General features: G+C 47.6%; 1 protein-coding gene across 1 annotated transcript in view; it reads right to left on the minus strand.

The window, feature by feature from the left end:
* Positions 1-13,413, minus strand: part of ANTXR1 (ANTXR cell adhesion molecule 1) — a 79,028-nt gene that overhangs the window by 56,895 nt on the left and 8,720 nt on the right. Inside the window, exons 3-9 of the mRNA XM_048290179.1 lie at positions 13,279-13,350; positions 10,778-10,859; positions 10,013-10,046; positions 9,156-9,235; positions 7,416-7,484; positions 5,473-5,553; positions 217-277 (exon numbers count right to left, since the gene is read on the minus strand). Of these exons, the coding sequence (XP_048146136.1) occupies positions 217-277; positions 5,473-5,553; positions 7,416-7,484; positions 9,156-9,235; positions 10,013-10,046; positions 10,778-10,859; positions 13,279-13,350 (479 nt within the window). The remainder of the gene's footprint in view (positions 1-216; positions 278-5,472; positions 5,554-7,415; positions 7,485-9,155; positions 9,236-10,012; positions 10,047-10,777; positions 10,860-13,278; positions 13,351-13,413) is intronic.

Consider the following 13,413-nt stretch of genomic DNA (forward strand, 5'->3'; position numbering starts at 1 on the left):
TTCAGGCCTTTTCTGTAAGAAAATCCCATTTGATCACTTGGCAGAAGTGGGACATGTGCACACTACCCTAAGGTGAAAAAGAAATTCACCCCCCCCAAAAAAGTTGAAGTATATAGCCCCAGGTAATTAGCGAATTTTGCACTCTCCAGCAATTAGAGATGAACTGAAAATTGTATTTTAGGCAACATGAAGAACCGTGGCCTCGTTCATACTTACCCCCTGCACAGATACTGGAAGGCTCTGCTGCCAGGATTTCTATACAGGACTTCTTCAAAATCTAAAAGAGATAAAATGTCATGAAGTGCCTCAGCCTTGTTTCCACAGAAAACAGAGACGTGAGAGATGAGGGAGCGCGCTGTTGGGAGCATTTAACCCATCAGAGCACTCTGCATTCGTGGCACAGTTACGGCTCTCAGCTTTCCACTCCCAACCACCCAGCCGGGCGTCCCTGCCCTCCCTGAGCTGCGGCTGGGTTGGAAGGGGAGGGATGCCAGGCTCTGCCGTGTCCCAGGGCACAGAGGGGCTCTGCACCCCTGGCCCGCAGCCCTGCAGCGCAGGGGAGGCAGCGGCGCTGCCCTCTCTTTGCAGCCACACCTCCCTCTCCAGAGTTATTCTGGACCCAAAACTCCAAATAAAACATCACGAGTTTCAGCTAAACTGTTTAGCTTTGCACTAAACCAGCCCAGAAATGCCTACAGAGCCACTTCTCAGCTCTCTCCCGAGGGGCTACAACTTCTGTTTTTAACCTGATTTACGCGAGCTCCCCCGAGGGCATCCCCAGAGCTGCTCTGTGACTTCAGACCAGACAATTCTCCATTTAACCCGGGCTTAAAGGAGGCAGCGCGTCCCTGGGAGGGCTGTCCCCGGCTTTAAGCCCTTTGTGTGCAGGGATTCACACAAACCCTTCGGCCTGAGGCTCTGCCGAGCGCTCGCAGGGCTGGGCTCTGTCCCTGAAGCTCCTCAGGCTGTTCCCTGCATGCAGCAGCTCCAGCTCCTCAGTGCGCAGCCAGAGCTGTGCCAGTGCCCGTGACCCCGGGACAGCAGCTCCGAGAGCCCCTGCACGAGGCAACACCGATCAAAATTCAGGTCAGCTCCGAGAGGCAAGTAAATGTCAGCCAAGCATCATTTGATGACTCAAATCCAACATGAAAACTATTTTCCCAACTTTAAATTGAAACATCTGTAAGGAAGGAAGAGCAACCAATACAATAAATTCTGTAAGAAAAAGATAATTTTTTTTTTCTCCACAGTCACAGCTCCCTGCCTCAAATACCTGATTGCCAAAGCTGCTCAGAGAGCCAGGCTTTGCTTTTTAAAACATTTAAACAGAAGTTTGAGTTACTCAGGAGGCAGGGCTGAAAGTACCAAGGGGCTGAAGGAAGCCGGACGGTCTGAGCTGGTGGGAGGCTGACAGGTGAGGAGAGAGAAGATTTGCAGGAACAAGGTTTTACAGGAACTGTCAAGTGGAAAAAAAGAGAAAGTCAACAGTTGAGAACAGAACTGAGAAGGACTAGAAGAATTTAAAAGGCAGAATAAGGAAAGCCACAAAGAATGTAAAATACAATCAATACTTTTCTTTTTTTAACGAAGTAAAACCTCACATGGTTAAATTTGGGATTCACAATTTCTACTCAGATATTTGCAAACATTCTGCTGTAAGGCAGCTCAGACGGAGAAATAGCAGGTGTCTCAGTTAGATGATGCAGATCTCCCAGTCCAGTCTAATCCCTTTACATGACTATAAAAAACTGGCCTTAAACACTTTTACAGTGCCAATTGCAATATTTATTTTGATTTAGATTAAGTTTCCAATGCTCCAAGCACACACCCTAACTTAAAGTGAACATCAGGCAGAATTATTGCAAAAGGCAGAAGAACTATTACAAAAAAATTCCTTTATGTCTCTTCCTCATTAAAAAACACATTCAAAAAGCATTCAATGTCTTCATTGTGGATTTCATCAGATCTGTCCTTTTCTGAATGCACAGCCTTGGTGGGCTGGAGGTGCAGCTCATCCCTGAGGTCTGGCTTCCCCGGGAAGCAAATCCCGTGGAAGGGTGGTGGTGCAACCTCCTGACTCTTTTACCTTTCTGCCAGGGGAGGCACTCAGGGCCACGAGCCAGGAGAGGCCCAGCAGGTCACTGGGCCCTTCTGGGGACAAAGGGAAGAAGGGGAGTGAAATTCTGCAGCTTTCGCTTGATATATTCTGCTCACGATGAGCACACAGCCAGATCCCTTCACCACAGCAGCTGCATATTCCTTATACATTCTTTTCACCAAATTTGGGAATTCTAATTAGCAAGCAGGATGCTGAAGTGTGATAGAAGGTTACTGCCTAATTAGTGTTATTGAGAATGACCTGCAGCCTGGTGCCCGCTGCTCGTTAGCAAGCTCTGTCCAATTACTGAACACCAAAGTCTGTTGCCAATTACAAAACAGCCATTTATTTAGGAAGTGTTTCCTGTCCAATAATATCTACATGAGCTAAGTAAAATAAATGCATTTAAGTCCTTCTTAAACATGCATTTGGGGGAAGAAAGAAGTAGAAAGTTGATCATATACCATTAAAATTAACAAGAAACACTGTGCAGCTGAGGCTGGGGCTTATCAGCTGATACACATGTTCCGTGTCCATTATGGAATCTGCACTTACAGGACGTGTTTGGAATTAACTTTCTCTCATCCCTGTCCCCACTCAGGGGGTCTCACCCCTCTCCCTGCACCAGGCAGTCTGCAGTTTCTCATCTGCCAGTGAAGCTTGAACAGACAGCTCAGGATGGGCACACAAAGCCATCACCACATTCCTCACAGTGCCTCACTCATGCTCACACCGAGTGCTCTGCAAAGTCCTCACACTGCACATTTCCAGCACTGCAGTTTGCCCCAGGAAACACTGGTATAACAGAAGTATTTAGTGTATTGCCAAGCTAAAACTTCCTGGGGTGAAGGGACACCTTGAACTGCCACATCAGTTCTGAGCTGCTGCATCAATCCTAAGAGCTGAGGCAGGACCTGAAAAACGCTGAGACTAGCTGAACACCACTGCAAGAGGATCCAAAAGGAGCACACAGACATTAAACTTGAAAGGATGGACCATTTGTGCAATTCATACAGATGGAAGACAGTGCCACAGGCTACTTGATGCTACTTCATTTCTTATCCAACACAAATGCTTCCTGCAGCTCTCAGACCTCTTGCTAAGGGACCCACGATTACAGCTCTGAGATAAGCTCCAGGCTGGTGCCATGGTTTAACACATGGCAAGGATCAGGGAGTGTTCCTGTTCCAAGAACTGCTCCTCAGTCAGCTCCTGTTACAGGCTTAAAGCAAGGTGATGACAGGATCCCATCCTGACTTTCATGTTGCTTCATGTTCCTCGCCTCCAGCACTCCTACCAAAGCTGTACTGGGCAGGAGACAAAGTTGAATTTCAGGTTTTCTTCTAAGACTTGCTTCATTTGCTTTAAACTGACAGGTTGATCAGCAGAAATTTTTCATAGCAAAGGAAAATTTAATAAAATAATTCAGTCCCTTCCATTAACTTCCCAGCCTGCAGCAATCAATCAAATCTGCTTCTGCTCCACATTGTTCCCTCCTGGCAAACTCAAATCACTCAGTCATTACCAGGGGGAAGCTGGAGTTTTAGCAGTGGCTTTTGCACGATGAGGCAGAAAAAGAAATTGGTTTGCTTAATAAAAAAGTCACATTGGAACTCATGGGAGAGAAAGGACCATACCCCACAGCGCACTGAACACCCTCAGCTCCCAGTTTAGGAATCAGGTTTTTGAGCATGACCTCAGTGTGGGATTGGAGTCTCCTCTCAATTCAGCACCATCTCCAGGGCTTGGTGGTGCTTGGAGGAGACAATCCCTCCTGGAGCCCTGGGAGCAGATCTCCCTGCAGCTGCTCACTCCCAGCTCTCTGGCTGCCACAGAAAGGAAGGGCAGGTGCTCAGAAAAATTCCCAGCCCCACCACCCCGAATATCTTTGCTCAGCAGATCCAGGGGCCCAGCTGAGGCCAGCCCCGAGCTCCACCACTCCCAGTTCCCACCCTCTTCCCTATTCCAGAGGGACTTCCAAGTCCACCACCTCTGCACACTCAGAGGGTTGAGAAAGACCCACTCAGGACAGGGCAGGAGGGGAAAGTCAGGGCAGCTCACACTAAACCCCTGCAGACCCACACCAACCCAGGTGTTCACATCTCCAGAATTAATTCAAGCACTCATCTCCCCAGGCTCATCACTGGATCTCTCCTTCCCCTGTGACACCAGCCAGCAGTTGTAGCCTGATCAGTCCCCTCTCCCCGTGGCTGAGCATCCTTGCTGTGCCAGCCCTTACACAGGAACTGAAAGGAGTCTCCAGATGCCAGGGCCCTTTCACCATTAACACTCCCTGTGACCACAGAGGCTTCGTCTGCTCCAGCACAGGGGTGCTTTTGGCAAGCATGAGAAAAGTAGGAAAGAGGGACCTGATTTTCCAGCTAGAACAGGAATCTACAGATTGTTTGTTATTCTCTGGAGTGATTAATGTCCTCCTTGTCATTCCTTTCACTCACAAAACCACTTCCCTTCTCCCCAGGCTACGGCAATGATTCCACTCCAGTGCAAGTGCTCAGGTCACAGATCATCACTGTACAATTGCACTTCCCTGTGACCCTCCTTCCCAAGCTGGGAAACCTTGCACCAGTCAGCTGGAGCAGTTCTTGACTGGCTGCCTGGAGGCTGAAGTCTTCCCACTCTGTTCAGTGCAACTGGAAGGGGAGTCAGAGCTGCTGCTGGAATTCATTAAAAACAGCTGCAAAGGGAATGCAAGGCTGGGAAGCAAACTATTGCTTTTTTGTTGTTTTGTTGCTTTCTGAAATGACATGCAACACCTGATGGTCCAAGAGAGCTGAGGCAGTAGATCCACGCTCAGACAGTGCCAGGAAAACCAATAAGCCAGGGATTGTATTCCACATCCGTGCAAGAGCACCAGGGAAAATTGAGCCTGTGCTGAGGGAATGGTTTTGCTTGGAATTGCATTGTCCAAATAGTGTGTAACCACTGTAAACAGAGAAATCTGAGCCCCCCAGTGAATCCCCCCTCCCCAGCTCCACGTTGTAGCTTTCATCTGGGTTTTATCCCCCAAGCAGCCTGCACCAAAATGAGAACACGCGGGGCCCCAGACGGATTTCCCATCCTTTGTAGCCACAGGAAGCAATCGAATCAGCCCAGCCACTGAAGTGGGCCAGCTCTTCCACGCTGCACCCAATCCCTGCAGGAAATTCCAGGAGCTGGGAATAGGGAAACCTAGGGACCTACTGATAAACTCAGCCTTGAAGTATCATTTTAGTACAAACCAAGGCTGCTTCCTTTGGGCTAAAGGATTCCGTGATTTTTCAGCAGGTTCTTGTGAACACAGGAAAACCAAACCTTGAGCTGTGCAGGGTAACACCAACATGCACAAGTGCAAACACCCGAATGAAAATACTCACAGAGTCTATGATCCCCTGCAGGGCTTCAAACCCATCATTCACTGGGAAGACGTGATCTCTGCTGTCAGCAATCCGGGCCAGCTGACGCAGTGGGGAGAGGAAATAAGACAGAAATGCAAAGAACGAGATCAGTCAGCCAGCAGGCAGCAAATTAAGACTTCTCCACATTAATTCACTTGCAAATAAAACCCTCAAATACTCAACTCCTCTCTCTGGATTGCCACTGTATTATGGTTTATTAAGCAGTAAAAAGTTTATCTTGTCAGCCTGATTGACTTTATAAAGCTCTGTATCAGGGTTCAGAAAAGACTTGGAGACAAGACAGAGAACGTGGCTTTCTCTGGTCTAATGATCTCTACGGCAAAGGTTGCACCCAAGAAAGGTTGGACCCTGTAATCATGGAGGTCTTTTCCAACCTTAATTCTTCCACGATTCCTTGAAATTATATCTCACATGGAGATACAGGCCTGATTCACCTTTCCTGTCAGGACAGAGCTTTGTCTCCTGGTCCCACGTTCAACCATCAGAGAGCCAAAAAGAAGGAAGCAGGGAGGTAACAGGAGATGTTTTGTGAGTGGAGGTTGGAAGGTCTCAGAGGAGCATTCAGAAAACTCCCTGATGAGGATGAGGGGCCTTCCTGAGGTTGTGGTGAGTTAAGGGGAGCCAGGACAGCACCTGCAAAGAGCTGCCTGCAGGTTCAGTTGCCAAGAGCACGCCAAGGGTTAAGGCAGAAACACAAGCCCAGCTCGGCAGTAATGAGCTCTCCATGCATCTGCTAGAGCAGGCTCAGTTTGAGTGCTGCAAGGCCAAGGCTCGTTCCAGGAAATCTCCCCTGGCAGAGGTACCCCCAGCCCAGCAGGTCTCTCTGGAGCTTCCTGGAGCTCTGCAGGCTGGAGGCAGCAGAGCAGCCTCACATTCCTCCCCAGACCCCACGGGCTGCCCCAGTCCAGCTCCTGTCACTCCAACTCCCAGCTCTCCAACCCCTGCCCTGCATCCAGAGCCATCCTGGGGCAGCTTTCCCCTGCTGCTCCAGGAAGGGCAGGAAAGCAGCTCATTGCTGGCTGTGAGCTGCAGAAGCTGCTGTAAAAAGCTGGATGTTTACAGCTCCCTCACTTCATTCCTCCTCCTCATCCATTCTGGGGCTTCAGGCACAGCCATCTAATGCCAATTAATTTTTTTCACCATCTAAATGCCTTCAAGGAGCAGCTGCCTGAGGTCTGCTGCTTTAGGTCTGGTCTCTGTGCCATTTTTATTCTCTCTTTGCTTCTTCTATGACTTACTCTGGGTTATACCAGTCTCTGCATTTGATTCAAGGGAGATTTTTCTAAACTAAGTGTGGTTTGACTCCTTTTCTGAAAGCTGAAAACCTGGGAAAAGTCTTTCAGCCTCCTCTTCAGTGCAATGGGGCTGTGCAAGTGCTTCACTCATGTTAGCGAAATGTCACCATGTGAAATATACTTCATGGACATACCAACATTCATATGATAAATTTTGTAAGTCAGACAAAACACTGTGAAATACTCATCACTAATGAAGCTGTTTGGTTTTTACGGCACAGTTTTCCCCTGAAAGAAAAGCTGCACTGAAACTGAAATGTTATATGGCCATACTTCAGTTTTATGGGGAAAAACACCCCCACAATGTCTTCCTGCCTCCAGCTCAAGCCAGACAATTTGCTGTCCTTCCTGTCTTTTCCCCTGCTGTTCTCCAGCATTAGCAAGAGTAGCTGGGGCAGGCAGAGGGGCAGCTCTGCACATCTGGAGGTTCAGACAAAAAGGGACCTAAAGCCAACAAAGACCCAGACCCAGCCACGTCAGGAGGTCACTTCAGACAGGGAATGAAGGAGATGAAAACTCCTTGAAGAGCCTTGAGCAGGGGATTCAGGGGTGTGTGCCCCTGTCCCAGCTTTGCCGAGCACTCAGGGACCACAAGGCCTCCCTCACCTGGGTCTCGTTGAAGTCTTTCACACCCACACAGTACACGGTGGCTCCCAGGTCCCGCGAGCGATTCGCCTGGAACGGGGAGAGGAGGCAGGACAAGGTTACCAATGGGATGGGATGCAGCTTCCTGAAAGCTCTCAGTCATAAATCTACTCTTTCTCTGTAAAATCAGCAGAGGGGGAGCTTATCAAAAGAGGACTTGAAAAGTTTTCCTCCCTGATTCTGTAAAATCAGGTTTTATCTGCTGCTAGAGTTGCTGTTGTTTAGTAAAGCAACTCCCAAGGTATTTGGTGGATTTTTTTAACCTAATTACTTCACATTTCTAGCTCCTCCAGCTTCCCAAAAAAGATGTCAGATGGGGTAAATCAATTTTCTTTTCATCATTTAGGGCACACAGTATAACAGTAACCTGAAACACTTTTGTGTTTTCTGTTTCAGACAGGTGTGCCTGGCCTCGTGATATCCAGAGGTGAGAGACAGACCCCATTCCACCTGCCCTAAAACTGCATCACTCCCAGTGCTTACACAGCATCCTGAAATGAAGGGAGAGCATCCCCAGGTTTGATTTTCCCAGGCTGTTTCATTGAAGTTGCATTTACCATTCCAAAGGCAACTGCTCCAAATGCCTAAGTGTGAATTCAGCCATTTAATTGTATTTCAGTGGAACAAGAACACCCAACCTGACTGAAATCTCCTTCCCAGAAGAGATGGTGGCAAGTCAGATTGTATGGGAAGACTGTAGCAATGCAGGTTGTTCACCAGCAAAGTGCTTTTTTAGCAGAAAAGCACCATTCCAGTTTTACCCTGGGAAGCTTCAACTCGAACAACTGCAGTAACTCAGAGTGTGAGTGCCGAGTTCAGGATCCCCTTCTACCAGCCCATAACTGCTCCTCCCCAAACCAAAACAAATATAACACTTCTGACCTTTCAACTTGTTCATTCACCTCTAAAAACAAACTTGTTTTTCTTGTGGATTTTTTATTTCAGAGGGGAAATAAAAAGAGACGAACCGTAAGGAGGGGAACTGGAGATTCAGGAGGTTTGCTGGAGCAATATTGGTTTTACTCTACAAACCCATTCTTTTTGTTGTTATTGGATTTAATGCTGCACTTTGGACAGACTGAGAGGAAAAATTCTGTCCATAGCAAATTCATGCAGAAATACCAACTTCCAAGTTTAGATCACCCTGGTTTGTTTGACTGACAAGTGCCAATTGCTCATCTCTTCAGGGAGGACTGTCCAGAGGACAGCAACAGGAGCGTTCTGCAGCAAAGCTGGCAGTGCTCACGCCACTGCTTAGCTGGCATTCTGCATAGCTCACTAATTTAATGGGGATGTTGAGAATATGTGCTCAAATCTTGGAGGTGTTTGTGGAAACGTCAGATTGAATGATCTGAAAGATCTTCTGATGTGACAGAAGCCATCCTCTTTCTGCAGTCATTACTTTTTGTGGGAGAAAAAAAGTGAAAGTGAGAATATTCAGCATTTCCCAGAGCAATCCAGTAAATACTGAAACTTTTCAGCTGTGAACAATTCCTTCTTCTGGTGTTTATTTTTAACTGGAAGTTTTAACCCCTCTCCCGCAAACTGGTTCAGCTGTGATGAGTCAGAGGCTGCTGCTGTCAATGGTTATCCTTCAGATTCATGTCTGCAGAGCACCAAAGTGGAGTTTTCTTTTGCATTCACAGCAGCAAGCCCAGACACTGCACTGTCTCCCTGACTACAAATGTGTAAGTCACTTACCTCCCTCTCCGAGTAGAAAAATAGATCTTCGTGGAGTTCTCCATCTGTCAATGCAATGATGACACTGGCAGTTCTGTAACCTGCACACACAAACCTCTTCAGTCCCTTGGCTTGGGTTGTGTTTGTTAAACCACCTCCGAACACACCCTGCCAGTAGCACACTTAAAGGGCATAACTTGGTGGTGTTTCAGACCAATAAATGAGACTGCAGCCATCAAAAACCCAATGCAATTTGTTCCTGGTTAGCTCCTGATTTTATGAATGCTGTCAATTCAAGAAATCCAGAGGGGTTTTTCCAGCTTGTGATAAAAAGCTCAATGGGGATTTAGACAGAGATGGTGGGAAAAGGGCCTAAAATCTTCAAGATTCCTTAGTAACATTTCAGGAACATCATTAAACTTTGCAGCCTTCCCTTCCTAACCAGAAAGTTTTCACATCAATGACAGGGAAGGAAAGGACAAACATTTTTCCAGTTGTCTGCACTTACTGCTGGTTTTAATAATTGCTGGTTAAAAAATCTTTTACCTAACAGCTTCTCCATGTACTTGTGCTTCAGAAGGAAGAAGAAATGGTTACCCTCCAGCAAAAGTAAGGTACCAGACAGTTTTGGTGAGGGTGAGCACCTGCAGCCAGCCTGGCTTCTCACTTTTGGCCTGAAACACTTCAATTCCAGCTCCTTAAAGCTCCACTTGTTCTTTTTCCCTCTCAGGAATACTACCCTGACTAGCACCACATTCCTGCAAGAATAGAAGCCACCCCCAGCCTTCCCACAGCAAAGCTACATTTCAAATCTGTTAAAGTTATCAGTCAAAAAGAAAGAGAAAAAAAACATTCAATGGATTGAGAAAGTCTCTCACCGTGAACGTTTTCGTAGTAAATCTGTTCACTTGCCTGAAATTAAATCAGAAGATTATTAGCAATAAATCAATAAGGAGACCTTGTGAACATCTACTCGTGCACCAGAACGGAAGAGAGAGCAGCAGTGAGGATGCCACACTGGCAGTTTACAGACGAGCTCTGCTTTCAGACGTCTGATTCACAGAGCAGGGCTCCTGCCCAGGCTCTGACTGCATTCCTGCAAGGTCTTATCAGTCAAACCAGCCCCAGTGTTGTCTCCCTCTATTCTTCTCTCTGGAAATCCCATCCACTTCCATCCTCGAGAAACATCCTGGGCCCAGTGCTAAATATTCCCCAGCACCTCCAGATCAACTACTCCAACTGCAAATAAACCAGCAGCTCTGTCAGCTGAGTGTCTGCTGTGTGTTCACATCTCAATGATGGGGCAGCACTTTCAATAGGCAGACAGTTCAAAATCCTCCCCAAAACCCACGTAGGACAGAGATGGAAGGGAGTGCAGGAGCTCAGGTTTAGAAAAACTCATGAGCTTGTAAAACATGTAAAAAAATGCACCCAGAAGGAGAAGGTCAGAGCAGACAATAACATCTGCATTTATTTGGCCACCCCAGGTGTGAGCTGTGGCCTCACCTCACTGTCACAGGACTGCAAGCCCAGGTAGGACTGACAGCTTCCCACCCAGCAGAGAGTTTTTAACCAGCCCCCTGTGTTCTACAGCTCCTGAGGAGCAGCAGACACTGCTCAGGCACTGAGCCTGCACCAGTTACCCTCTCAAATCCTTCGTGCATGTACGTGTCCCCTCCTGGCAGCACCTTCTGCAGCTCCTCCAGGCCCTGGCGGATCTGCTCCCTGGAATGAAGGCAGGCACTCTGTTAGATCCAGGAGCAAAGCCACTGGGATATCCTGACAGCCAGGTGAAGGCAGAGCCAGACACAGAGGGGTGGGAGGAAGAGTTAACCCAGTGTTTACACGGGCTAGATACCTCTCTAAGGATGTGGAACAGAGTAGCTGTGCTCCCAGTGTTCCCACAGCCTGGGGAAGGCATCACAACAGCACCACCTCCGAGGTCAATATCCACACATTTCATACATTTCTTCCTAAATAAATATTCCCTGGTCGAACCTCAGCAGCTGACTTGCACCTGGCTCACTTTCCTCACGTTTGCTGACTTGAGTATACGAACATAACCAAAGAGCCACAAGAAATGTCACTCTCAGACCGTCCTGGCAACTCCAGTTTATATGGATGCTGCATCTTCAGTTCCTGGTCAAACTGACTTGAAGACTGAAGCCTTTCCCAAAGGCTTTTTGTGAGTGAGGTTATGTATTTTAATTCTTTTTAGGAGTGCCAGGCACAGTGACAGCTCAGCTGCGGGCTCTGTGGGATGGATGGTCATTTGTTGTTCCACTGAGGGGCAGACACCAAAGTCTGGAAGCCAAGCACAGGCCAGGAGTGTTTAATGCAAGATAAAACCCTGCAGTGTGTGGGGTGTATCTGAGCAAATGGCACAATCTCCACGGGAAAGGGATGAAGTCACTGCAGGCAGGGCCACAGAGGCATGCCAGAAGCCAGCTTTGTCTCTACATTTTTTAACCCCTTCAGAAAGCCCAGTTTGTGCGATCCCATCCTCGGAGGTCACATTGTGAGGCTGAATGCAGCAGGGCATTCACATTGCTCAGTCTGCACAGCAAAGACTGGGGAGCAAAGACTGGCTGCTTTTACCAAGAGATGAATTACCAAACTTTCAAGAACCCATTTTGTACCTGTGATATCCCAAACTAGTTAGACACTGTTACAAGGTTCCTCCTCTCAGGCACCCATGCACATACCAAACCAAGGCTGGATATAAAATGGAGCATTTCCTGTGATCAAAACTATTTTTCAGAGGTAAACACTGAAATTTCAAAATATGCAGCAAAAGTCTCTAAAATCTGTCAGTCCAGTCCCCTTACATGCACAGTATTCCCAAAAGGAATGCTCAGCACCCTCAACCCTCACATTCAGATGTGAAACACCACACAGACAAGGCAGGGAAGGTTCTCTCACTGCTCCACTTTCCCAGGTGAGGGAGGCCAGTGTGAACTAAATCAGAGCACACCCCTTGTTTGTCAGTGCCCAGTAAAACCCAGCAGCTCTGCACTCAGCTGGCTCTGAGACTAATGCCATATCAATATCCTGCTCCCAGCCAACATTTCTGGGACAGCTGGGTAAATATGGAATACATTTCCACATGGGAAGCATTTCAGTCTCGCAGTTCAGAGCCTGAGCAGAAAGGAGATCTCTGCGATGGGGTTTGCTCATAGGGTGGGACACAGCAAGAGGCAGGGAACAGGTTTTCCTCTGGCACCCAGTTAAATAAATATGGCCCATTCTCTTTATCCCTGTTGCTGCAGTAAGTGGCAGGAGATGCTGAGGCTGGCTGGGTTTAAGGACGTTTTCAAGGCTGGTGTGTGTGCAGTGCTGTGTAGGACAGCTGCCAGCTTCCTCCCCATGGCAGCTGCTCTGGTATGCGATTTCAGACATCCAATATGTAAAACACATGCTGACTTATACACCCTACACATGTGGTACATATATTTTTGCTCCACGTGGCAATGAAGTTAACAGAGGAAGCGAGAGAGATTTAAGGACCTCATCCAGCTCTCCTTGGAAGTCAGAATAAAATTTTAAAAAAATCCATCCCATAGATTTTACTGGGATTAACTTGGGGGTCTAGAAGGGGGTGGCAGGAACACGCTCCACAAACAAGGCAATCAAACTATTATTGCCAAAAAATCCACACCCTTGCACTCCATCCCAAACGCTGTTTGTCTGTGACATACCTTCAGCCCTTCAAGGAAATCACGTTCCCCTCTATCCCAGGAGTGTGGGTGTCACCTCTGGCTTCCAAGCCTGCTTTAATGGGAAGGGAGCTTCACCTATTTGTTTGCAGAAGAAGCTCCCAGAAGATGTTTCACAAGCACTGAGTCTCTGATTCTCTGACAAAAGCCTGAATCTCTGGGGAGTGCAGACTCCCTCAACGAAACCAGTGTGAGCTAAAACCCTGACAGCTGACAGAAGGACATTTAGAAGCTGAAATTAAGAAGGCAACTTCTGCCCTGAGAGGCCTTAGTGCATTCCAGTGTGTGAGCATGGGCATGTGACTCTACCAATTAAATGGAGAGGCACAGAGGTGCCACAACACCATTCCCTGGAAATCACTGGGAAAGGAAGGTGAAGGAAACTACAAGGACACAAAACTGCTGTTGACCTTTAAACCTCTTCTTACCTGTCTTCTGTTAACCTCATTAGAATTGTCCCTCTAGTTGAAAAAACAATGAAGGACATCCTCAGCTGAGGGCTGGAGGAGAGAAAAAACAGTGAATTAATTTGGTGGTGCAGAGCAGAGCTTGCTGTGTGTGTA

The sequence above is a fragment of the Corvus hawaiiensis genome, chromosome 36 (assembly GCF_020740725.1).
Source record: "Corvus hawaiiensis isolate bCorHaw1 chromosome 36, bCorHaw1.pri.cur, whole genome shotgun sequence".
NCBI classification, from domain to species: Eukaryota; Metazoa; Chordata; class Aves; order Passeriformes; family Corvidae; genus Corvus; species Corvus hawaiiensis.